At 35.2% G+C, this 26,357-nt stretch overlaps 1 protein-coding gene across 1 annotated transcript in view; it reads right to left on the bottom strand.

The window, feature by feature from the left end:
- SLC9A9 (solute carrier family 9 member A9) overlaps positions 1–26,357 on the bottom strand; it is a 507,404-nt gene that overhangs the window by 148,259 nt on the left and 332,788 nt on the right. The window contains exon 12 of the mRNA XM_016165975.2: positions 24,074–24,227. Coding sequence (XP_016021461.2) covers positions 24,074–24,227 — 154 coding nt within the window. The remainder of the gene's footprint in view (positions 1–24,073; positions 24,228–26,357) is intronic.

Consider the following 26,357-nt stretch of genomic DNA (forward strand, 5'->3'; position numbering starts at 1 on the left):
ATCCGTCCATCTAATCATTATTTTATTGAATCATGTCACTTGTCATTTCCTTGCTCAAAATCTTTCATTATAAATCCAGCACCTCGCCATAGCTAGCAAGCTTCTGCATAACCAAGCCCATGCATATCTCTCCTACAACTCTGCACTTTTCTCACTCCACTCTGTCACATGGACTTTATTATGTTCCTTAAAGCCCTTTTTGCTCATTATTTCTTCTGCTTTGAGCCCTCTTCACTGAGACTTACTCTATTTAGATCTTGGATCAAGAGTTACTTTCTCAAAAAGTTTTTTCTTTCTAAAATAAAGAACCCTTCCAAATTTCCCCTTACCCCACTTTACTTTTTATCCCAACACTTACCTAAGGTCATCACCATGTAAAAGCACAGATACTTATTTGTTTTGTATCTGTAATTCTTCCTATAATATAAGCTCTAAGAAACTGGGATCTTAATCTTTTTTCCTTTCTGCTCTATCTCCAAAGCCTAGAGAAATACATAACAATAGTATTTGTTGAATAAGTGAATAAATGCCTGATATAAGTACTATGTTATCCCCATTTTACAGATGAGGTAATTGAGGCTTAGGTGACTCATGTAGAAAGTGGTGGATCCAGGATCCAAATCTAGTTCTAAATTTAGGTTTGATGCTCTTTAACTTTTAAATTTAACTGCATCATACTTCCAGACCTTTTGTTGAGGTTCCAAAGACAAATGGGACACAATTACTGTCCTCTGCGAGTTCACAGATTAATAGAAGGGGCAGACAGTAAACAGATAATTAAGAGGAGTCAGTATGTGGACAAGGCATAGAGAACGGGATATTTAACTTCATATGAATTTAGTTGGGATGGAAAATATTATCTAGTCGAAGGGATGAGGTCATTTTAGGTAGGAAAAACAACACATTATAAAAGCACGGGGGTGTGAAGTGCTTGGGGTGTTGAGCACCCTGAGTGGTTTGGCCTTGCTGGAGTGAGAGAGGGGATAGTGTACAGAGGGAACCAGGGATGCAGTCAGACACCGGCATGATAGAACTCCACCTTTTGAGTACAATATAGACCAAAATGGACATACAATGACAACAAGTAGACTTCCTACAGAACAATTGCTCAAAGAATTTAATATGTTGTTATAGAGCAACATATCAGTGTAGGTAGGCCCCAATTTCAATATAGCAGAGAATGCATTTTCAGAACTTTTGCCAAGCTCTCCATGCTTAAAAACAGGACAATCACAGTGTTATTAGCTTTTGTAAATTACTTGTTAGCCATGCATATTCTAACTTTAAACACTCACATATTTCAAGAAACCTTTATGAACACTGGTGAGGCCAGTTAGTAGAGACTAACAGAGGCTTGCTTAGGTGCGGACAGGATGGGAGAACACAGTGTTGTATGAAGACACTGTGTGGGTTGGTAGGGCTCAGTGAGTGGGAGCTGGAGGTGAAGGACAAAGATTTTCCTGCTTTAGTTGAAAGAGTGTTCTCTGAGTTTCTGATTCTTTGATTGTGTCCAGTACTTAAACATGATTAACTGACATTTAAGCCATATAAAGTGTGACTAAGGACTCCAGTTACAGCCTCTGGGAAAGAAAGAAGTTTTTGAATCTTCTAAAACCATTTCTGGCTGAAAAAACACATGAAAGCATGGTATATACACAAGCCACCCCTATAGGTCAGTGGAGTAGGTCAGAGGTAGGGAGGGATGGGAAATTACATTTTGAGGCAAGGTTTAGGATAATTTGTATCACTACATGCTTTCTATTTATTATTTCTTAAAGCCATCACTAAGGTTCTTGTACTACTTGTACATCTATCTGCTATACTGATGAGCATTATTTTAGGGTTTTAAGCATAATAGTGTTTTAAGATATAACCTCATTTGCTGCTCTGTTGATTGCTGATTTGTAATATTTTATCTATTTTAATTACTGTTTTAATGTGCTTGTACCCCGAGGTGCTCTTTTGAATGATAGTGTTTTAAGAAATGAAGAATAAGATAAACAAATAAATCCACAAGTGAGGAATCACATTAGTCAAACTTGTGTCTAAATGAGTATTTTATATTTGCCTGGTGATGAGTGTTAATGAGTGATAGTTTCTCTTTCAAGTGTAAGGACAAGGTGTGATGTCCAAGGTCAGATGTGGAGCATGGGTAGAACTGAGAATGAAAATCAATATCCCCAAGGGTTCTCTTAGTTTCCAATGACTAGAATTCATGTTATCATGTTTAAGTTTGATCTTATGTTCTCAACACATCTTTAAAAGTAACAATAGCTCTAAAGAAGGCAAAAGCATATATTTTCCACTTAACTCTAGTAGCAATTGAATTGTAGTTCTCTTGCCAGGAAACAAATTCCATAGACCCAGTTCTTAGCCTGCATCATGTGATCCTTAGTCACACACTTGATTACATTCCTTGGCTTAATAAAATAGGAAATAGATGGTTAACTTGGAGTTTCCTGGCTTGAAGTAGGTGCTGTAATGACATAACACCCTGCCATTCCCTCATGGCCACGCCAAGCACAGGCAAAGTCAAAACAATAGATAAAGTTTCATAAAACAGTAGTAGTTATGCCTAAATGTTTTTACTGACTTCCTAAAAACACTTTGGAATCAACTCCAACTGTGTTTATAAAAGAAAAAGGAAATGAAGCTCAACACCCCCACTGCAAAATTCTTCGGTCATGAATTGGCCAGATGCCTAGATTTCCTGTACGTAGACAGGGTCAAATGTGAGGCCAGTCAATTGTAAACTAAGGTTCTGGAGTTCCAGGTCCTCATGGTCAAAGTTACCAGGTTTATAAGAAGCTGTGATGCAGTTTCTTAGTATGAAGGCAGATGGAAGCAACCAGCCCAGGGGCCAAGAGCCCTTGGAACAAATGTGGCTCAAAGAGTGAAAAAGAATACAACTTTATCACACCTTCCTCCTCATGCCCCAACACACACACACACACACACGCACACACACACGCACACACACACGCACACACACACACTCATACACACCCCTCTGCTCCTACAGATGGTCTCTGTGAAGCTAAGTATTATGACCTTTTATTATTCCCAGATAGTTTATAAATAAATCCTCTGGTCACTTATAATCACAGAAATAATCTCAGTTCCATAATAACCTTGTTCAGTCACACGTAATAATACCAGAATCAGAATTTTATTCAAAGTGAGTCCCCTCCACCAGCGTGGGCCTGCTGCAAATGGCCGATTTTTTATTTTATTCTTTTCTTCTTCTGCACCCCAATCCTACTTGCTAGCTTTGGTTATCCAAGGTTAAGGGACAAAAAAAGGAGGAAAGGTAAAAGAGCAAGAAAGATTTCATTTCCTTGGCATAACTATGGCTCTATTTCCATTTGCTGCGATATATGTTGGAAGCAGACTGGTGTGGGCATTGGTGAGAGCTCTTCAGAGGCCCATTCAGCCCTGGGCTCTCTAACTTGTGGTTCTCTGATGTGGGCTCTGTGTTCCATCCCCCTGAACTCGGCTCCTGAACATCCAACTATAGAGCCCCAGCTTACCTCTGCTGTGATCTCACTTTTTGATTTTAGGGCAGAGTCTAAGACAACTCCACACAGCTTTCTCTATTACATCATACACAACAATCAGAAGAAAACATACTCCTTAAATATGTTTTGGGTGGGAATGTATCAACTTCCTAAACTGTAGATCTCACTCTGTTGTTCAGGCTGCTTCAGTCAGCTTCTGGGCCTTTAGACTTCTCTGAAGAGTCGAGCAGCACCAACAGGGTCTCTTAATCCTCTGGGGAACGAGCATCATCTGTGTTATACCTTTCTTATAGGAGACAGGACTCACAGATTTACTTTGGCCAATAGAATGTGAGTAGACATGATATACACCATGGCCAAACACAAGCTTTTCAAGACTTTGAAAGTTTCAGCCTCTTTGCTACTGTCCTCCGTTATCAGAGAATAGCATGTTCCAGATAGGGCTACTCCCTTAGCCCGGGTCTTAAAATGAGAAAACGGATGTCGCCCAGCCCTAGCTGACTAGCAGTCAAGCAGTATCAAGCCAAACGAGCTGCAGATGAGTAGAGCCCAGTGGAGTTAAGCAGACCTATAGCTGACCCCTAGCCTTTATATTATTTAAACAAGAAACGTGTCTTTGTGGTTGCAAATCATTGAGATATTAGGCTATTGTCTCTGCAGGAAAAATGGACTCATGTACTAGCCAAGTAGTGGCCAGCGGGTATTAGAAAAATCAGGGTAAGGGTGTCCTAGGATCTAAGTAAAGAAAAAGTTTTAAGTAAGAAGGAGGATGGATTAAGTTAAATATCATTGATAGTCCAATAAAGACGAAAGGCAAGCCTTAACCATTGGATTTAGCAGCATGGAGGCAAGCACCAAGACAAATAAGAAATCTTTTGGTAAAATGATGGGGCCACTGCTTTAGCAGAGTAGATTCAAGAGACAGTGAGAGAAGATTTGTAGACATCGTGAGTTGAAAACTCTTTTGAGGGACTTTGCTATAAAAGATAATAGACAATGAGGCTGAAGCTGCGGGGGGTGGGGGGGTTGCGGCAGGGGGGACATATACTGGCAATGAGGTTTTTTATTTTAATTTTTTTACGATGCATATAATTAAACTTGTATTTAAATTATTCACTGAAGAGGATTAGATGTGTATAAGAGAGAAGAGAGACAAATTTTGAAGTAATGTTTTCCAATAAGAGAGAGAGGATGTGACTAACGCACAAATAGCAGGATTATCCTTAACTGTAACAAGGCCAGTTTGTCTCTTGTAACATGATGGAATAAGGAAGTTAGGACATTGATGTAAAGAGATAGGTAGATATAGGGGAAACTTGTGGAAGTTATCTTTTGATTTCTTCTATTCTATTAGGGAGTTGGGAAGATCGTTAACTGAAAGAAAGATCTGGGAAAGAGGTGACCAGGGATCAAGAGGAGAAAAGGTATGAATGAACTTGTCTAGCAGAGTGGGATTGTGAATGGGCTTTTTAGGATGAGTGATGGACAGCCCAAAATGTGCTGAATACCTACTATATGCCAAGCATTCACTCTTGAAAGTCTCAAAGTCTAAAGTTAAGAGCTGTCATTCAGATATGTAAGTGGGCTTGGGCTATGAATTATTTTTGTGAGATGTGATCAATCAGGAAAGGAAGCATGGGGACTATGGTGGAAGCACAAAGCAGAAATAAACCTATTCTATCCGGGAGGCATGTGTTGCTGAGACAAATGTTCTCAGAGTGATGACTGACTCAGTCGGAGGCATGAATGAGAAGTAGGAGTCATCCCGGTAATGAGAAAAGGTTGTCCTGATAGACAGAGAAGCCTGTACTGAGAAGGTAGTATGGGGGATATAAAAGTATTTCAATTTGGCTGAGATATAGGTGTGTGTGTGAGAGTATGTGCATATGTATATGTATATGTATATGCACATACATACGTATATGGACCCATGTGCATGCATGTTTAGAAGAGGGGTGTATGTATGACCTAACAGTTCCAGAAATATTTGTGTTGAATGCCACAATCAGTAACATTCTGCCTCCCTGTTTCCATATGGTATATGTCATACTTGAAACTGCTTATGTATCTCCACAAGCCCTACCTATTGCAAATACACTTGGCAAAAGCCAAAATTACGATGTCATTATTTATTCTTATAGCATATATTAGAGGTTAGGGGGCACACTGAACAACCCAATGAGAAGTTAAGATGTAATCATTAGGTCAGATTTACATTTCACATTAGTATTTTACTGAGTTAGACAGACTGAGAATTTGGCTTAGCGACTGAAAAAAAAATTTAGCCAAATGTTTATGTTGCAGATTGGAGGCTGAAATATTAAGTAAAACAAAACAAAACAAAAATCAAAACTATACTACCAATATACATCAGTAGTTTTACAATATACATTTACTCCTACAGTTTTGTGGGGTTTTTGTTGTTATTGTTGTTGCTAACAGAAAATTTCTCTGAAAACTATTGCCTCAAAGTTTATCATGAAAAAAGGAAACAGCAAGTAAGTCCTAGTTTGCAAATACCCTGTGTGATTTCTGCTTAAAATGGTGCTCCTGCTAACTTACTACTAAAATGCTTTTGAAAGCCCATAAAAACAACTCCAATACCATTGGAAAACCAAAGTAATGAACAAGCTATTGTTAGGATCTTATAAGAGTTTCCAATAATCATAAGGCTGATAGAGCTATTTTGAGAAAAGCAATCTTTAGGGGTAGTGGTTTATCTCTACCTCACCTCATAGAATAAAGCATCCTTGCCTGTCTGCAAGACAGCAGAAGCACACTTTGTTCTTAGCCCCACTATCTGTCCCAATTTAGAGAATGTATAGCAACCAGAAAACCTATGGCAAAAAGTGATAGGCAAGGTGTAAGGTAGGAGTTGGGGGTGTTGTGTCAGCTACACAAAAGCAGGGACTTTTGTCTTCTATACTATGCTCTATCCAGTGACTAGCACAGAGTAGAAGCTCAATAAATATTTGTTGCATGAATGTGGATGAATGAAGGAAAGGATGGGGGAAATAGATTGATATTTTCAATGCCACATTGTATTCTGGGAGAATATGTCCTGTAATTAAAAGTGGCATGCAAGGATGGAAGCGGGGAGATGCCAGTAGTAGAGCATGCTGCATTGGTCTGGAAGGCCTGAAAACTAAGCAGTGTGGACAACGGAAAATTCTACACACGTAGGGCACAACTTCAAAGATAAATACTTGCTTTGATACTAGGGGCTAAGTTATAAGTATTACGAATTGACTTGCTAGCTATGGCTCCAAGAAAAGAAAATGATGAACAACCAGGTGGGCATTGAGGGGAGTTCACATACTTGTCTGTTGGCAAATATAGGGCCTGGAAATATTTCTCTATATTCAAATACTAGCAAAGACAAGAAAATTAGCACAGAGCTTATCAAGATGTCTTATAGAATGAGGAAAAAGAAACATCTTTCTGAAGACCTATAAGCAATGAGTTTCTGGAATCAGGACAAAGTTTTAGAAAACAGTTAGGCATCATTAGAAACATCCAGTAATACTAGACTATAAGAAACAGGTTGGAAAGTCACCAAGGAAAAAACAGATTGCATTGCTGGTGTTTAAATTAACTCGACCTTATTAGAAAGCAATTTGACAAAATATATTTTGAGCTTTAAAAAATATTCTACCATTGACTCCTAAATCCTATATTTAGGAACCTATTCTAAGAAAATAATCAGATATAAAATTTTGTATACATGTATGTATATATGTATGAAATAATCATAGTATCATTTATTTATAATAGTTTAAAATACTTCTAGTTCTAATGTATTTTAATAATTTAAATAATTTTGATATTTTTATGTAATTTTGTTATTTTGTCCTTGGAAATATAATTTCAAGGAGAGCTAACAAAATTTTAAGCTTAACAAGCTATATTTTTAAATAAAAAGTATAACAGAATATCTGAATTTTGTAAAAAGAAATTTGCCAAGAAAATCTATATAAAAAATATACTAAAGTGTTAACTGATTACCCCTGTGTAAAGGGACTTCAGGTGCATTTTCTTTTTTAAAATAATTTTTTAGTTTTCTAATTTTATGTAACAAGCATGTATGAGTTTATACTCATACCAATTAAACATCTGCTTAGATGCCTGGTATTGGTTAATGAAAAATAGAAAAACTGTTTTGAACATATATATTTTTTCTCCTTTGAAAATCCAACTGTAAAGACAAGAGTGCTGTAGAAAATGAATACATCTATAGTGACAGTAAATTAAAAGAGAAAAAGGTAAGGTTACTTTGATGGCTAGGCCAGAATAAACTGTAACCCACATGGATAAAGGCTGCAGGCAAGCAGAAGCACTCTCTGGTAGAGCCCCGGGAGGGCCATGCCGGAGGGGAAGGTGAAGAAACTCAGGCTGTGGTGGTCTCAGAGTGGACCGACCAAACCCATGCCCAGCGTTTCAGTTGGAGTGGGAGGCTTGTATGTGGGTGCTGTGCCTGGGTAAAAAAAGAGATAAGGCTCGAGGAGATATAAGTCGACACTTGATGTCCAAATTTAATCTTAAAGAAATAAGAAAAAAGCAGCAGTGCCACTGAGAAGCCAACTGTTGAGATACTCTTGAATCACCATCTTCAAACATGGGTACTGTTCTATTACTGGGCAATTGTACTCTACACTGCAAATATACCACTGGGAAGGGTAGAACACCCTTCCCATTAAGAAAAAAATAAAAGCAAAGAAGAGCTAATGTTCATCCAAACATTCCTCCTACTGAGTACAATGAAATCTGAATTAATATATTTTGCTTCTAATGGACAATTCCCTCTCTTAAGCAATTTCTTTAAAGTGACTAGATGTGATAAAAAATGGCACTTATTTTTTAAAATTCCAGTTTAAATCCCATATTTGGCTATGCAATTGATCTTTAAGGTAAATGTAAAATGAGAGTTTTATATATACAAAAAACATCTGCATCTAAGCAGATATTTAATTGGTATGAGTATAAATAATACATGCATATATACAAAATTTTATATCTGATTATTTTCTTAGAATAGGTTACTAAATATGGGATTTAGGAGTCAATGGTAGAATATTTTTTAAAGCTCTTTGGATTTTAAACAGTAATTTTTCTTAAACTGTTAATTAGGGTTTAAAATGCGTAATAGCAGGTAAAAATTATAAAAGATTAAAAAATAAGGCAATTTTCTGAAGAGTTAAGGACTCCAAGGAATTAAGTGATATTGATCAAAACATTGAAATTTATTGCAAGCAATACTAGCTCACTGCTCACTTATAACCAAAATTAAATGAAAGGAGAACTGTCCCCACTGCCTAGTGATTATCAATATGACCATTTTAAGTTTTATTTCTTGGATGAGAAAAACATACTAGACAAATGCAAAGGACAAGCTGAAAATTCTCTAGCTATCATAAAATGATCACACACAACATATTAGACATTTATAAAATAACACATAAAATTAGAATGCAAGACTTGGATTAAAAAAAATTATAGTGGTAAATTTAATTTCCCTCTTTCAGAATCTGACATCTAGTAAAAATATAGGTAAAGATATAGAGTATTTGAGTAACATAATCAAGACACTCAATATATATGTATAGAACTTTTTTTCTTAAAAACAGCAAATATGTTTTTTTATGTCCATGAAACATAGACCCAGATTCGTCACACGCTTGATCACAAAGAAAATGATATTTTAGACGTAGATTATAGATTACATCCTCATAATTTAAGTTAGAAATAAATAATAAAAAGGTAATAAAATTATAATCACTTGATAAACTGAAAAACTCTCTCAAAAAATTATCAAAGAGAAATCAAAGTGAATAATCTCAAATGTAATTGTTGACTTAGGCAAGGATCATCAACAGATGCTACAAATAGTGGATAATAGATTGTTTGAAAGAGGATATTACACAGTGACTAAGTATTGTCCCATGAGTTAAAAACTACTTACAAAAGTAAAACTATATTTTTATGATAGAGATTAATGCTGTAACCATATGAACAAACTTAGCATTACCAATAGTAGGATAACCAGAATTTATGTGCCTACTGATATGAAATACACATCATTAAGTATATAACATCACCAATTAATATTCTTGCCAAAAATGTTCAACCTGAATTTCAAGCCTCAGCCTAATTTCCAGTTTACAGAAAATACAGCAGAGAGAAAAATACATTTATTGATATTATGAGAAAACAAACAAATCCAGAATGTGAAATAGTGTGCAAAACAACTGATGTTTTTTTCTAAAAATTAATGTCACAGAGGAAAAAGAGAAACTAATTTAAAGAGACTAAAGAAAAATTTACCAAATGCTGTGCATAACCTTAATTGGATCTTGAATTTAAAAACATTAATATTAATATCTTAATTAAATATTCACATTAATATTTCTTAATTATTTATATTGAATAATGAATGAATAATAGTTATTAATAAACAATTATAAAATATTAATATTTTGTAATAACTTGGAAATCTGAATATGTACTGATAAAACTATTATTTGTTTTTAATATTTTTAGGCACAAAATGGTATTTCGGTTATCTAAAAATGATCTTATTCAAAGCAGTCTGCTTCACCATTTAGATAAGAAGTATATTGCCTGCTGTTATATTTAAATGATTCAGTGAAAGATAACAAAATAAATAAAAAACTCTCACATATTTAATATTCATTCGTGATATATAGATAGATGAGAAAGCAAAATGGGCAAATTCTTAACAATGGATAAAAGTAGGTAAAGGACCTATAGATATTCATTTTACAGTTAGATTGAACTATATGAAATTGCCAATACTCAATTATTTTGGGGGGCTAAAAAGTGACCATTTTACATTTGAATATACCAATTACCATAGAAGACACAACTTACTATTAACAACCTACTATTAAAATGATACCAGGAACATTTGACTTCTAACTAGCCTTTAAAGATTTGATCATCTCTGTGCTATGCTATTTCTGACCATAAAACAATAGAAAAGTCTTTAGTTTATATTATGAATATAGCTCTGCCTTAATAATATCTTAAACCAATAACGGCAGTCCCCTTCCCCCAAAAGAAAAAAAAAACCTATAGACCAAATCTCAGTTATTATTATAAATATAGAATTGCAAGAAAAAACTAACTATTCTGAGAATATAAGGATAATTCAATATTAGGGCATCTATCAATATATTTCAACATATTGATAAAGTAGAAGAAAAAACTGATTATTTCAACATATGCTGAAAATGCTATTAAAATTCATCTAATGTTTCTGATAAAAGCCATGAGTAAAGGAGATTATTTAGTGAGTGCTTTGTACTGCTGAAAAGACTTTAATATGTATTTCCTCATTTAACTTTCACACATTTTATCTTCAGAGCTAGATGCTTTATCCCTATTTCACTCTAAATTTCTATGAATGGAAATGTTGAGTCATATAGTAACTGTATGTTTAACTTTATAAGAAACTGTTGAAGTGATTTATAGATTGGCTGTACCATTTTGCATTTCTTCTAGCAATGTATTCTCTTCAAGTCTGTAGCTTATATTTTCATTCTCTTAATAACCTTTTTAAATACTATTTTTTATTTTTCAATTATAGTTGGCATATAATATTATATTAGCTTTAGGTGTACAACATAGAGATTAAACATCTATATAACTTACAAAGTGATCATCCCAATAAGTCTAGTACCCATCTGACACCATAGTTATTACAATATTATCGACTATATTCCTTATGCTATACTTTATATCTCTGCGACTATTTTGTAACTACCAATCTGTACTTCTTAATCCCTTCCCTCTTCTGAACTGATCCCTTCCCCCAACCCTCCTCCTATCTAGTAACCCTCAAAACATTCTCTGTATCTATGAATTTGTTTCAGTTTTGTTTATTTTGTTCTTTAGACCCACATGTATATGATATCATGTGGCATTTGTCTTTCTCTATCAGACTTATTCCACTGAGCACAATACCTTCTACATCCATCATGAAATACCTTGTCTCATTCCTTATTTTCCATCTCTGTGTATCTTTTAATCAAAAGTGAGTCTCTTGTAGGATCCTGTTTTCTTATCCATTCAGCCAACTTATCTTTTGATTACAGCATTTATTTTTCATTTGAAGTAATCGTTGATAAATATGTAATTATTTTCATTCTTTATTCATATTTTTGATACATATTTTTCCTTCTTCTTTAAGAAGTCCCTTCTAATGTTTCCTATAATATTGGCTGGGTGAAAATGAATTCCTTTAGCTTTTTCTTGCCTGGGAAGCTCTTTATCTGTCCTTCAATTCTAAATGATAACTTTTCTGGGTAGAGTAATCTTGGATGTAGGTCCTTGTTTTTCGACACTTTGTATATTTCGTGCCAAGCTTTTCTGGTCTGCAAAGTTACTGTTGAGAGATTGGCTGACAGCCTTATGGAGGCTCCCTTGTAGGTAACTAACTGCTTTACTCTTGTTGCTTTTAAGATTCTCTCTTTGTATTTAACCTTTGGCATTTTAATTATGATGTGTCTTGCTGTAGGCCTCTTTGGGTTCATTTTGTTTGGGACTCTCTGTTCTTCTGGGGGTTGTATGTTTCTTTCTTTCACCTGGTAGGAAAGTTTCCCACCATAATTTCTTAAAAGAGGTTTTCAATGCCTTGAGCTCTCTCTTCTCTTTCTAGTACCCCTATAATGTGAATGTTATTACATTTGATGTTGTCCTAGAGGATCCTTAAACTGTCTTAATTTTTTCAGACTCTTTTTTCTTGGTGCTGTTCTGATTGGGTGTCCTTTGCTATCCCATCCTCTATGTCAGTGATTTGATCCTCTGCTTCATCCATTCTGTTGATTTCTCTGATGTACTCATCATATCAAATATTGTATTTTTTATTTCTGACTAGTTCTCTTTTATGTTGACTATCTCCATTTTATGTTTTTTTGTTAAAGTTCTCACTGGCTTCATTGACTCTTCTAAGTTCTTTGAGCATTCTTATAATCATTGTTTTGAACTCTGTATCTGTTAGATTGCTTGTGTCTATTTATTAAGTTCTTTTTTTGGAACTTTGTTCTGTCTTTCACGTGAGACATGCTTCTTTGTCTCCCCATTTTGCCTGCTTCCTTGTGTTTGTTTCTATGTATTAGAAAGGGCTCTTAAGTTTCCAAATCTTAGTAGAGTGGCTTTATGTAGTAAGTGTCCTGTGGGGGACCCAGCGGCATAGTCTTCCCTAGTCACCTGAATGAGGTGCTCAAGGCATGTCCCTTGTGTGGGTTCTGTGTGCCCTCCTGTTATAGTTGAGACTTGGTTGCTGTTTGCATGCCAATAGGAGGGATTAACCCTTGGACTGATTAGTTTGCACACTTGGATGGGGGAGGGCTTAACAAAAGAACAGCTGGTGAGGGGCTGACCCAATGGAGCAAGATTCATTTTAGCAGGGCTCTGCCCTTCAGCTGTACCTTCCTTAGGTGCAGCTCTGGGTGGTGCTCTGGCTCTGGTACTAGTCGAAGCAGGACACTAGGTATACTGATCCAAGGCCCTACTGGGAGGGGTCCAGCTATAGGCCATGTTCAACTGCAGCCTGCTTACCTTGAAGGCCCTCTGGCAAGAGTAAGCAAGCAATCCATAGATGGCTGCCACCTGTGCTGGGTTAATAGGTGCCTTGAGAGGCCAAGCCAGGAACAGAGGCCACCTGCCACTAGTGTGGGGCTTTTATATAGAGGCAGCTTGGGTGGGCCCACAAGTTGGGAGAGGCAGAGCCTCAGGGAATCACCTGGGAAGAGCAACCTACCTGTATTATTCGGGTTGATAGAGACTCAGATATGGCAGCGATCTACATCTGCATACTGGGAGGGGGAAGCGCTCAACAAAGGAACAATGCACTGTGCCATTCCTCCAGGCCTTACCTAGAGCCCAATGACTCAGTGTCTCACTGTATATCCCCAATGCTTCTCAAACAGCTGCCTCAGTGCTGGAACTCAGAGTGAGTGAGTCCATCAGCAAGAAAGTCTGGGCATGGGCCCTTTAAGAGGAATGCCTGCAACTCCAGCAGCCTTCCATTTTACTCAGCACAATCTCCACTGGTTTTCACAGCTAGTGGTTATGGAGACTTCTATACCTAGCACTTGAATCCTGGGTATGGGAGCCCAGTGTGGGACCAGGACCCCTTGCTCCTCAGGTGGAGGGGGTAGAGTTCTGCAGCCAAGATAATCTTTCTAATTCTCAACACGTGGTTGTGGGTTATTTAGTGTCTCCACGCCTCCTACTGGTTTTGAGGTGACGTCTTATGTCTGTTTCTAGTTGTAGGGCTTATGTTCAGCCAGTGACAATTGTTGGTTGTTCTGTAGTTTCGTTAAAATTTTGGTGTAGTCACCAGAAGAAGTGTACACAGCATCTACCTTCTACACCATCTAGACCGGTCTCCTCTTACTAGTGTCTCTTGCAGCACAAAATATATTTCATTTTGATGAAGCTCAATTTATCCTTTTTTTCTTTTACAGATGCTGCTTTACATATAATTTCTAAGAGTCCTTTACCTAATTTGAAATCATGAAGATTTTCTCTTCATTTTATACTGGAAGTTTTATAGTTTTATATTATACATTTTGATCTATGATCCATTTTGAGCTCATTTATATATAAAGTCTGAGGTTTAAATCAAGGTTCATTATTTGGCCCACGGATTTTATATTAGGTTTCCATTACTGTGTAACAAATTACCACAACCTTAAAGACTTAAAACAACACCGATTATTAGCTCACAGTTCCATAGGTCAGATGTCTGGCATGGTGTGACTTGATTTTTTCTTTAGGGTATCACAATGCTGAAATCAATGTATGGCTGGACTGAGGCTCTGGGAGAAAAATCTGCTTCAAAGTTGATTCTTTTTGCAGAATTCAGCTCCTAGTGGTTGTAAGCTGATGGCCATTTTTTCTTTGTCAACTGTCAGCCAGGGATGCTCTCAGGAAGTAGAAGCTGCTAGTATTGGCTACATGGCTACCTCCATCTTCGAGCAGCAATAGCACATCAAATCCTTCTTGTGTTTTGAATCTCTGAACTCCTCTTCTATGAGCAGCCTGAGAAAATTCTTTATTTGTAAAAAAGTTCTTATCTGCACCCCCAGATAGTCTCCCAATTTTAAAGTCAACTGTGCCATGTAATGTAATCTAAGCACGAGAATAAAATCTGTACTATTTGCAGTTTTAAGGATTATGCAACACTATGTGTGGGAAATAAAATCCCTATTCCATTAAATTTTCTTTGCACCTTTGTTAAAATCAATGAGCCATATTTGCATATGGGTCTGTTTCTGGACCCTTTTCTGTTTGATTGATCTATGTGTCTATCCCTTTGAAGATACCACATTTCTTGGTATGGCAGTTTTATAGAAAGTCTTAAAAATTAAGCACTGTGAGTCCTACATTTCAATTCTTCTTTTTAAAATTAGATTTAGTTATTCTAGTTCCTTTGCTTTTCTTTCTAAATTTAAAAATCAGTTCATCTCTATCTACAAAGTATCTAGTTGGATATTGATTAGAATTGCATTAAAATTATGGATCAATTCATGGAGAATTTATTATATTATATTGAGTTTTTCAACTCATGAACACAATATGTCCCTCTATTTATTTAGATCTTTCTTGATTTCTTTCATTGGCATTTTGTAGTTTCAATATTTAGATCCTGCATGTGGTCTGTTAGATATTCTTATATATTTAAAAAATTTTGGAGCTATCGTTAGTATTTTTAAAAATAATTTTCAATCGTTCAGTTATAAGATATAGATGTTCATTGGAATTTTGAGAGTTGACCTAGATCCAAGAACCTAGTTAAACTTATTATTTCTAGAAGGTTGTGTGTTGTTGTTGTTGTTGTTGTTGTTGTTATATTTTACTTGGTTCTACATAGACAATTATATTGTCTGCATATTGGGCAATTATATTTTTTCCCTTCTAATCTGTATGAATCTTATAGATTTTTTTTGCCTTATTGCACTGGTTAGGATTATCAGTACAATGCTGAATAGAAGTGGTGAGTGGACATCCTTGTCTCCTTCCCAATATTAGGAAGAAAGCATTCAGATTTTTCATCATTACATATGATATTAGCTTTGGATTTTTGTGGATTAAATTTACTAGTTTAAGAATGTTTTCTTCTACTTCTAAGTTTGCTAAAAGTTTTTAAAAATTCTAAATGAAAATTGCTTTTTGCCAGATGCTTTGCCTGCATCAAGTGATATGATCATGTTTTTCTTTCACCTATTAAGATGGTATTATATTAATATTTACCATTGATTAATATTTGAATACTGGACCAGTCATGCAGTTTTGAGATTAACTTCATGTAGTTGTGGTTCTTAGTTTCTTTGTGTATTGCTGGATTTGACTTGCTAATATTTTGTTGAGAATCTTTGCATCTATGCTCATGAAAAATATTGGTTTGAGTGTGGTTGTCTGTGAGGTTGTTGTCTGACTTTGGTATTTGAGTAATTTTGGCCTCTTAAACTGAGTTGGAAAATGTTCCTTTCTCTTCAATTTTTTTGAAGAGATTATTTAAAATTAGTATTATAACTTCTTTCAGAGAAGAGTTTACCAGTGAAACTATCTGAGCCTCTGGTTTTCTTTTTTGGAAGGTTTTGAACTATAAATTATATATATTTTTAAACAGATATAGGATGATTCAATTTATTTCTTCTTGAAGGGCTTTTGTCCGTTTGTCAAGGATTGCTACATTTTATCCATTTTGTTGATTTATGTTCATAGAAGTGTTCATAGTATTCACTGATTATTCTCTTAATGTCTCTAATGTCTGTCATGACATATCTCTTTTATTTTTTGATATTGATAATCTTGATTTTTTTTTTTAGTCAGTCAATCTGGCTAGAAATTTATCAATTATGTTGATTTTTTTTTTAAAGCAAGTCTGCTGAAGAAAATTCCATTTCCACATTTGTACAAATTGGATAATTCCCAATAATCTATCTTCAAGCTCACTGACTCTTTCATCTCTCATTCTTTATTTGGTTGTTGACCCAATTCAGTGAATGTTTTATTTTAGTTAATGCATTTTCAGTTCTAAAATTTCCATTTATTTCTTTTTTCATAATTTCTATTTCTCTGCTGCGTTTTTTCATTTTTCCATTTATTTCTATTCTGTTTGCTCAATTCTAACATCTATGTCATTTTGGGGTTAGTATCTATTGATTGTCTTTTCCTGTGTGAGATACTAATATTTTCCTGGTTTTCATATGCTGAGTAATTTTGGATTTATCCTGGAAATTTTGAATATTATTTTAAGTGACTCTGGAACTGGATATGTTAAGTGACATGAGATTCTCCTGTGAAGAATGTTGATATTTTGTTTTATCAGGCAGTCAACCACGTTAGGTCCATTGTGAAGTTCTTATCGGCTTTCTCTTGCCTGAGGTTCCAATGTCAGTTCAGTTTCAAAGTCTGTAGCACCACTCAGATCTGTCCGGCATGTGCCCAGTCTAGGACATGAGTGATGATCTGCCTTGTAGTTCATTTCTCAAAGTCTTTGGTGTGCTATTTAGGGTCAGATACATGCATGTACTACTTAGGGGTGAGCCCAGAAGTTTATACATGACTTCATTGGATTACTTTCTTGCTCTCCCTCCACTTCATAATTTCTTCCAAATTTTCTGACTTCCTAAAAGCCCAGGGATTTAGTTTCCTTACACTACTACATTTCCCATGATATCATACCTGCTTCCAATGTCAAGTATTGAAAGGATTAAGAAATAAAAGAAATGTAACAAAAATTCTTCCCAAGGCCTCAGGACCTCAGTTCCTCTGTTTGGAATTTCAGGGATATGCCCAAATGTTGCTGCCATCATCGCCACTGCTGCCTCAAGTTTGCATCATTCTGGTCTTTAAACTGCCTTCGAGTCCAGATCAAGAGATTATAGAGAGAAAAAGATTGGAAATTCGCTGCTGGTTTGGTAGTATTATGAATTCTGGTTTCCTTCCCCAATCTGTCTGCTACCATTTACTTTTTTTTTTGAAAAGGAGAACGTTACACATAATTAATCACTAGAAGAAAGCCAGGCACTCTGTTGTATTTCTTTTCAATCTTTTTCTTTTCTTTTTTTTTTTTTTTAACTTTTTAAAAATTACATTATTGGGGTGACATTGGTTAATAAAATCAAACAGGTTTTAAGTGTACAATTCAGTAATATATCATATGTATATTGCATTGTGTGGTCACCATTTACTTTTCAGAGTCTTTCAATAACTGCTACATGTTTTCTGGATAGGGCTTTTGGTTACAGTGGAAGAGATTTGGGGGAGTAAATATACTTTGTTCATCTTGACCATAACTGGAACCCCTTCACAGCCTTTTACCTAAAGTGAAGATACAGCTATTACTAAAGTAAGGTACCTATATTGGATCATACAATATGATAACAGGCCAATAAATTATCTTCAATAGAGCACAATGTAAACTTAATATATGGGCAAAGCTTATTATTATTGATGCTCTCAAGATCATGTTGGAGAAGATAAATAAGAACATGGCTAGTGAAGGATAGCCGGCAGTTGTAAAGATAAAGACTATTATCTCTGGAACTAGGAAGATTCTATGCACAGAAAGAAAGTGTATTAAAGAGCCCAAATGGCATTGTAAACAAATTTATGAGCTGCTGATTCATAATATTGGTTATAAACCGAGAATATTTTTTAGATTAACAATAGAGTATATATTAATTCAATATCTATAACTGACTATGTCAAACTGGACTGATTTTAGAAATAAATATTTGGAGTTATGAAACATTTTTTAAGAAAAACCTATGAAAAATAGAACAATTTTAAATGGGGACTAGAGGTAGGGAATATAAAGTATAAATCTACTTTCAAATGAGTAAATTGGTTTTCTATGTTTTGTGACAGAAGGTATGTCTTAGGCCTGCCGACTGATACGAATTGACACAAAATGTACAAATTTGTACCAAATCAATGTAAAATAATAAAATTGATATAAATTGATGAAATGGTGCTAATTAAATATCAGAAAAGATCTTAAGTAAAAAATATATTAAGAAGGAAATAGAAACATGTTCTAGAAAGAATCTGAGCTCTGCATAAATAAAATACTTTTTGCAAGCATTTTTCTTTAAGAGGTTTATAATTTTGAATGCAGAAATAGTAGCTGCCTATAAGATTGATGAATCTAGTTATTACATAAAATGAACTGAGCTCTCCAGAGACTAGCATTTCTTTCTATTTTTCATGTAAGCCATACTTTCACAAATGCAATTAATTAATAACGTGTGTGTGTGTGTGTGTGTGTGTGTGTGTGTGTGTCTGTGCGGGCGCGCGTGCGTGTACCACAAGCAATAGAAGAGTGTTTGGCAAGAAAAGGCTCATAAGGCTCATAGTTGTTCACTTGGGTATTGTTATAGCAACATTTGTTGAGCACTTACTATATGCCCTAAATTCTTTATATATGCAACACTTAATCCTTATGACAATATAAAGAAGTAATTATTATTCTAATTTTACAAATAAAAAAATTGAGACATAGAGAGGTCGAATTTATTATTCAAGTTTACACAGCTAGTAAGAGAAGGAGGAGGGTTAGGACCCACACCATTCACCTCCAAAGTATGTATGCTGATTTACTATATTAATATCCTAATGAAGCAAATTATTAAACATGCATAAGACTTTGGATACAAGAAGAGTAATTAAATAGAACACAGCTAGATATTGAGGGAACTTAATTAAATGTATTCCTCCATTATATTACATTGACATTACATTAAATTGACATTTCCTCACCTCAGTAATATAGTCTGTAAGCAGGTGTATTTAACTCTGCTATTGTTTAAGATTTTAAAATATTACCTCTTCATTTAAAAATTTAAAAATTTTATTTAAAAATAAAAATATTACCTCTGCATTCATTCCTATGATGGCTGTTATTAAAACTTTGTTGTCAGTGGGTATACATGATAAAGAAAACATTCTAGGATGGCATATAATGGGGAAGGGTCATAAACCAAAATTAGAATTTAAATATTCAACTAAAATAATGATAGCAGAGATAGTGCACTAACTAAAAGTTATTCACTCTGCAATGAACACATGCCAGCATGTGCAATTTTTTTGTTTGTTTGATTTGTGAAAGAAGCCAACAGCAGGCTGACAGGATCCTAAATAGAGTTGAGAGAAGAGCATTAGGGTGACAAAGTTCTATAACTTCAAATTCCTATTGAGGAAGACAAACTTTCATGCTTGACTACTTTGGGCCAGGGCTGGTCTTGTTTACTTTTAACTGTTTTAGGTCAAATAGAAAAGCTGCACCAAAAATTTCTGTGCTGCATTAGCAAGTCAACACAATCACTCATGATGGATGAAGATTTCCTGTGCTTTTTCCTAACAGGGCTGTCTTGGTTATAAAAGTACATCTCTTTTTTCCTCAGAGGATTTGCTAATCAAGGTAGATTGCAGGCATCAGGAATAGCTCATTCATTTAAGGTGGCAGAAGAATGCACTAGTTGAGCATTCAGGCCCTGGGCTCAGGCTGTCTCGGCTGGAGTTTGACTCTGCAGCCCAACAGTGGTGTGATCTTTGGCCACTTTGCCAGGCCTCACCCACCTAGAAAGTAGCTGCTATCATCATTTCCATTTTATAGATCGGAAGTTGAGTCATAGGAAAGTAATATGCCTTGCACTTTATTATCTAATGTATGGCACAGAGTAAATACTCAATAAAAGCTGGCTGTTACTGTTGGAGATGTTAGAAACCAAAATCTGGAAGCTATAAAAGTCATTGTGCTAAGGGCACTTTCTAATGCCATCAGAATGCGAGTTTTGTATTGCTCCAGTGTACAAGGCTTTCTACATTGTTGTTCAGATATCTTCAAGAGATGAGTCAGCATTCCTATCTGAGGGAACCCAGGAAAGATTTGTACTGTGGTATGGGGTCCATTCTCATTTGCTTTGTTAGCTTTATATAATGCCCTACCCTAAACCAAAGATGGGGTTACCACCTCTGATTAGTTACCCCTGCCAGAGAGCCCTGTCCTTTTGGTTTTTGCATGTGTGATCATTTGGTGCATTATCCTGTTAACTACCCTCTATGGGACAAAGCGTGACATCTTTGATCTCTTCTGTTTCCTGGCTCACAGCAGATCTCTTGCAGACTGGAGGTTAGGTTTTCCCTACCACCAGTATTAAAGTATTCTACAAAAGGGAAGAGATCTGGAATCCTAATCAAAAAACCATTCTACTATTTTTCTCTTTTTCTCTAGAATTTTGAGAAATGAGTCTGTGATTTATTTCAAATGCTGCATTAACAATATTTCGTTATTTTTTAAAAGAAAATAAAAAAGTTTTACGATGAGAAGTTTGAATGTGGTTAAGAAAATTCTTATTCAATGAAAAATTTGTTTAATATGTAAAGAACTTTCTGAGTTTTTCTAAGTACAGCACCAATGCTATTTTAAAGTCATTTCTATTAAAGTGCAATTTCTATTGATACTATTAATTTTTACCTTATATAAAATACTTTATCTGCATCCTACTGTGGTAGTTTGTGGCTGAGTGGCAAATTTTATAGGGATAAAAAACAATTCAAGTTTTTAGTAAACAACTCAAGTTTGCATACCTAATAATTTAAGAGAAAAAATACAGAATGTAAAAATACAAGAAGGAAAAGCAATGTAAAGTATACAAATAAATCACATACTAAGTGAGGATGTTTGAGTTCATTCAACATTATATTGTCACTCCTGCCTCTTGGGTTTCCCCCATTTGTGTTATTTTATTAAAACCCAATTTACTTTTATTTTGGTTTCTTGTGGAAAGAGTCTGATATGAAAGTTGATTAATAAAACATTGCTCTGTAAACAAGTAAAACCTTGCTATATATAACCTAAAAGAGAGACAACTATCATTTAAAAGCTATAATGGAATTGAGAATTCCTTTGATAATGTTATAAGCCATGACAGAGAAGTGAAGCATACGGTAGTATCACTATGACATGATTGAGCCAAATTTATGTCATGTTGTGTGTTCGTTTGTACCCACAATAGCTTGTTCTTTTATGTTAACTGTATTATGTTCTATTTTCCTCCCATTAATCAATGAGCAGTGGCTCTTCCTCAAGTTAGCCCCTGCTTTCCTCCAAGTATAGGTGCTAAGGAGTTTAAGCTGAAGACTCAGGCATAGCTGGCCTTTGGCACCCCTGGTCAAATCTGGTATTTAACATTAGCCCCATCTCTACTTGGAGTTAGGGAGTCTAAACCGGCAGTTCTCAAAGTGTGGTCCCAGAACTAGCAATGTCAGCATTGCCTGGAATGTGGTAGAAATGTACATTCTTAGGCTCTGACACAGATGTAGTAGATCAAAACTTGGGCAGGGGCCCACATTCTGGGGTTAATGAGCCCTCCAGGTGGTTCTGGTGCTCACTCAATTTGAGAGCCATTGGTTTTAACTTGGTCTTCTTGCCTGTATCCTGTCTGCCTGAATTGGCTTCCTAAGTACTCCCGTATCTGTGAACTTCGGTTTTCTTCCTCTGATTTCCTCATGACTAGGTCTCTGTTCTCTCTTACTGGGTTACTTCTCTAATTTCAGATTAACACTCTAGTTCCCAGCTGAGATTTCCACTTTGCCTCTTAGGCTGAAGCCCTGTCAGCTCCTTTCCCTAAATACAAGCCCTTTTTTTCTCTCCCATCCTGGCTGGTGGCCGAATCTGGCATTGAATCAGTTGGGCTATTAGGAGCTAGTTCCCACTGGGCAGCTCCATAACCAAAAAACCACATGTTGTGCCCCCAGCTGGGCATAATAACACTGGCTAAATTGACCTCTAGGCCTCTCACCTGTGGGTGCTAGGGTTGACAACACTATCTTTCCTAATTAGCCCCTGTCCTATAGCCTGGATAATTATTCTAACCTGCCTAGAACCCCATTGATATAATCCTCTCTCCTTGCTGACCTGGATATTAAGAGACTATATAAGCTATGCCATCTATTTGAAGTCAATGGATACCTTTAGAAATCACTATAGGAGAGTTAGGTAAACACTTTAGGATAAAACATGTTACTGATTTGGGGACAACCTCTTCAGGATAAAGAAAGGTAACAGTAGAAAATGTTACATTTGTATCTAAGATTTGTATCTACTTATGGGGATTGGTATCCTCTAACTTTTGTTTTCAAAGCCCTAATTTTTCCATGGATGAATCTACCTACTGAATTTTATTTTCCAGAAACCTGAACATACAAGTGTCTTACTAAGAGTTTACTGTGGATCCATTGCTGTAGAGTTTGATGTAATATGTGTGCTTATCCATAGGAGCCTACCAGTAGCCCCCACTGTGAAAGAAATGGCAGGTCACGTTTATATCCCTAGAAAATAATTCAATGAGCATTTCCTAACACTTTCCATTCACCTTTGGTCAAAGCTCTTTTTATGTGTTTAGCCAATATTCACAGACTTCACAAGGTCCTTTTTTCCTTGAATTTGGTTTAATACATAACCACTTGGCCCAGTTTAGGCATAAACTTTCTTATACTAAACTTCTTGCTTCTGCTTCCTCTTTGTTAAATGGATAGAAAATGATCAGTAAATACTTAACAAAAGTAATTTATATTTGTGGTTATATCCACTTAATTTTTCACATAACGATTATTTATTCAATTCTACTATGTACCAGGCACTATACTGGTGCTGGAATTACAGAGTCTTTGCCTGTTAGAGTCTTCTTGGAGGTTCTTTTCCAGTCAGATCAATGCTTTCCTGTCAGATATGGGCATGAATTCACCTTACTGAGAATGAGTAAGGATCAGGGAGGGACTGTGTGATTGATTAAGATGTATGGCTTTGAGAAATAAAATGTGATTTACCTGAAGTACTGTTAGATTCTGGAATATGAAAATGAAGATGCAGGTCAAAGAAACAAATAAAGATAACAGTTAAAAGTAGATTTACCAGCTTCATAATTGACATAATCTATTCATTTTTGCACTACCTGCAACTTCAGGTTTATAGCAATTTTCCAGACACTGCTGGATGGAAGGCCCCTGACTGAAGCCTTGACTTCCTTTTGCTGTGAAAATTGTCTAACTCCTATCTATAGCAACCCTCTGGCTAAGCATATGGCTCACTAATCAAGTACATTTAACCATTTCCCATGTCCCTGGTTCTATCTTAAGTGCTATGAGAAATTAAAAACAAAACAAATTCACTTTCCTTTGTATTATAGTTTTTTCTGTATATTTCTCTATTGGATTTTGAGTATCTTGAGGACAAGATCTGTGTCTTACTCATTTTTGTAAACTCCATAATATATCACAATATGCACAATAAGCAGTGTTGAATGTAGGATATAGGAACAGACTGTAAACAGGCATAGCCCTGAGATTTCTAGGACTCCTGGAAAAGCCAATTCAGTTGATGATATGTCATAGCAGGTCACCTTTACCCCAGGGAAAGTCAGTGCATAGACCTGCCATTGTATTCTTGACAAACACCAGAAATGGAACAGTGCAGCCATGCCTTGTCATGATTTCCTTGGTTAAACAGTGCCACTCACCTGATCTGAAGCCAAGTCAGCATGGGTGTTGTCCCTCCTCCAAACACCCAGACTGTGAAGAACACGAGCAGCAGTGTGGTGGTGAACATCATCTGTTTGGGCTGAGATTCTGTGTCCCGAATAGCTAAGGCAAATGCTATTGCTCCTCTCAGACCTTACACAGAAAACCAAACAACAACAATAGCAAAAAATAAAAAAAATTAAAGGAAATGAACATCTGGACTAGTCTCATTCTCATCTAATTGAATTTTATCTTTACAATTTGCTAATGAACACAATTACTTTTTTAAATTAAACTTTTATTTTGATATAATTGTAGATTCACAGGTAGTTGTATAAAATAATAGACTTACTGTGTGCCTTTCCCCCTCAATGATAACATCTTGCAAACTCTAGTACAATATCACAATCAGGATTTTGACATTGATACAGTCAAGTTAAATACATTCCCAACACCGAAAAGATCTCTCATGTCACCCTTTTATAACCACATTTCCTTCCCTCCTACACAACTCTCTCCTTAATTTCTGGCAATCAATAATCGATTTTCCATTTCTATAATTTTGCCATTTTCAGAATGTTATATAAATGAAATCATGAAGTATGTAGCCCTTCGAACTAGCTTTTTTCACCCAGCATAATTCTCTGGATACTCATCCAGATTGCCAAATATATCAATAGGTTGTTCTTTTTATTACTGACTGGTATTCATGGTATAGATGTTCCACGATTTGTTAAACCATCCATTGAAAGACATCTGGGCTGTTTCTAGTTTGACGCCATTACAGATAAGGCTGCCGTGTGTGTGAGCATACGTTTTCATTTCTCTGATATAAATTCCCAGGACTATAATCACTGAGGCATATAGTATTTGTATATTTTTAAAATAAATTACCACTATGTTTCAGAGTGGCTGTACCATTTTATATTTCCCCCAGCAATATATATCATCCAGTTTCCCTGCATGCTCACCAGCATTTAGGGTTGTCACAATTTTTTTTTTTTTTTTTTTTAGTTTAGTCATTCTGATAGGTGTGTGGTAATAGCTTATTGGGGTTTTAATTTGCATTTTCCTAATGATGAATGGTGTTGAACATTTTTTAATGTGCTTATTTGTTATCTTTATACCCTCTTGGGTGAAATGTCTCTGTATGTCTTTATATCATTTTTTTTCTTTTTATATTTTTTATTAGATTTATTGAGGTGATATTAAGTAATAAGATTATATGGGTTTCAAGTATATGATTTAATAATGCATCATCTGTATATCTCATTGTGTGTTTACCACCCAAAGTCTAATCTTCTATCATCCTTTTTCCTTATCTACCTCCCCTTCTCTCCCCTTTCCTTCTGGTAACCACTAAACTACTGTCTGTGTCTATGAGTTTTTGTTTGTTTGTATTTTTTTTATTCTAATTAAATTGTTGAATTTTTGATTGTTGAGTTTTGAGAGTTCTTTAAATATTCTAGACAATCATCCTTTGTTAGATGCAAATATTGCCTCCAACTTTGTAGCTTTTAATTGATGAAGTCTAATCTGTTCATTTTTCCTTTTATGAATCAAGTGTTTGAAATCAAGTCTAAGATTTGCTTAGATCTATGTCCCAAAGGTTTTCTCCTATGTTTAATTATTTTTTTCTAAAAGTTGTTTAGCTTTACATTTTACATTTAAATCCATGATCATTTTGAATTAATTTTCCTATAATGTATGAGGCTTATACTGAAGTTTCGTTTTTTTCACTTATGGATGTTTAATTGTGCTTTTGTCAAAAGTCAGTTGAGTGAATTGTGTGGCTCTATTTCTGGGTTCTCTATTGTTCCCTTTATCTACGTATCTGTCCCTCTTCTAATAGCACACTGTTTTGATTACTGTAGATATATAGTAGGCCTTAATATTAAGTAAGACATTCTTGTATTTCATTTTCAAAATTATTTAACTATTCTAGATCTTTTGCCATTCTATAAAATTTTATAATAATATTGTCTACATCTAAAAAATATTTTAGACAGATTTGTTTTTAAAAAATCAAATAATGGAAAGAAGCTTATAGACCACTGAAGCTTAATAAATAAATGGCATTGGAGAATTAATTACTCTAGCCTGAGTAAATACTTTTATAAAGTGTATAATTTAAACTAGCCTATTAAAACCTATTATTTTTCCTGTTTTATTTTTCTTCTTTAAGGACAATATGCTAATTCGATTTTATAAATCCCTGTTAAATATATTTGCAAGGAGAAGTATTAAAGATTAAATGTCAAAATTTCATACCAAAGTGTGACA

Source organism: Rousettus aegyptiacus, unplaced genomic scaffold (genome assembly GCF_014176215.1).
Source record: "Rousettus aegyptiacus isolate mRouAeg1 unplaced genomic scaffold, mRouAeg1.p scaffold_m13_p_4, whole genome shotgun sequence".
Taxonomy (NCBI): domain Eukaryota; kingdom Metazoa; phylum Chordata; class Mammalia; order Chiroptera; family Pteropodidae; genus Rousettus; species Rousettus aegyptiacus.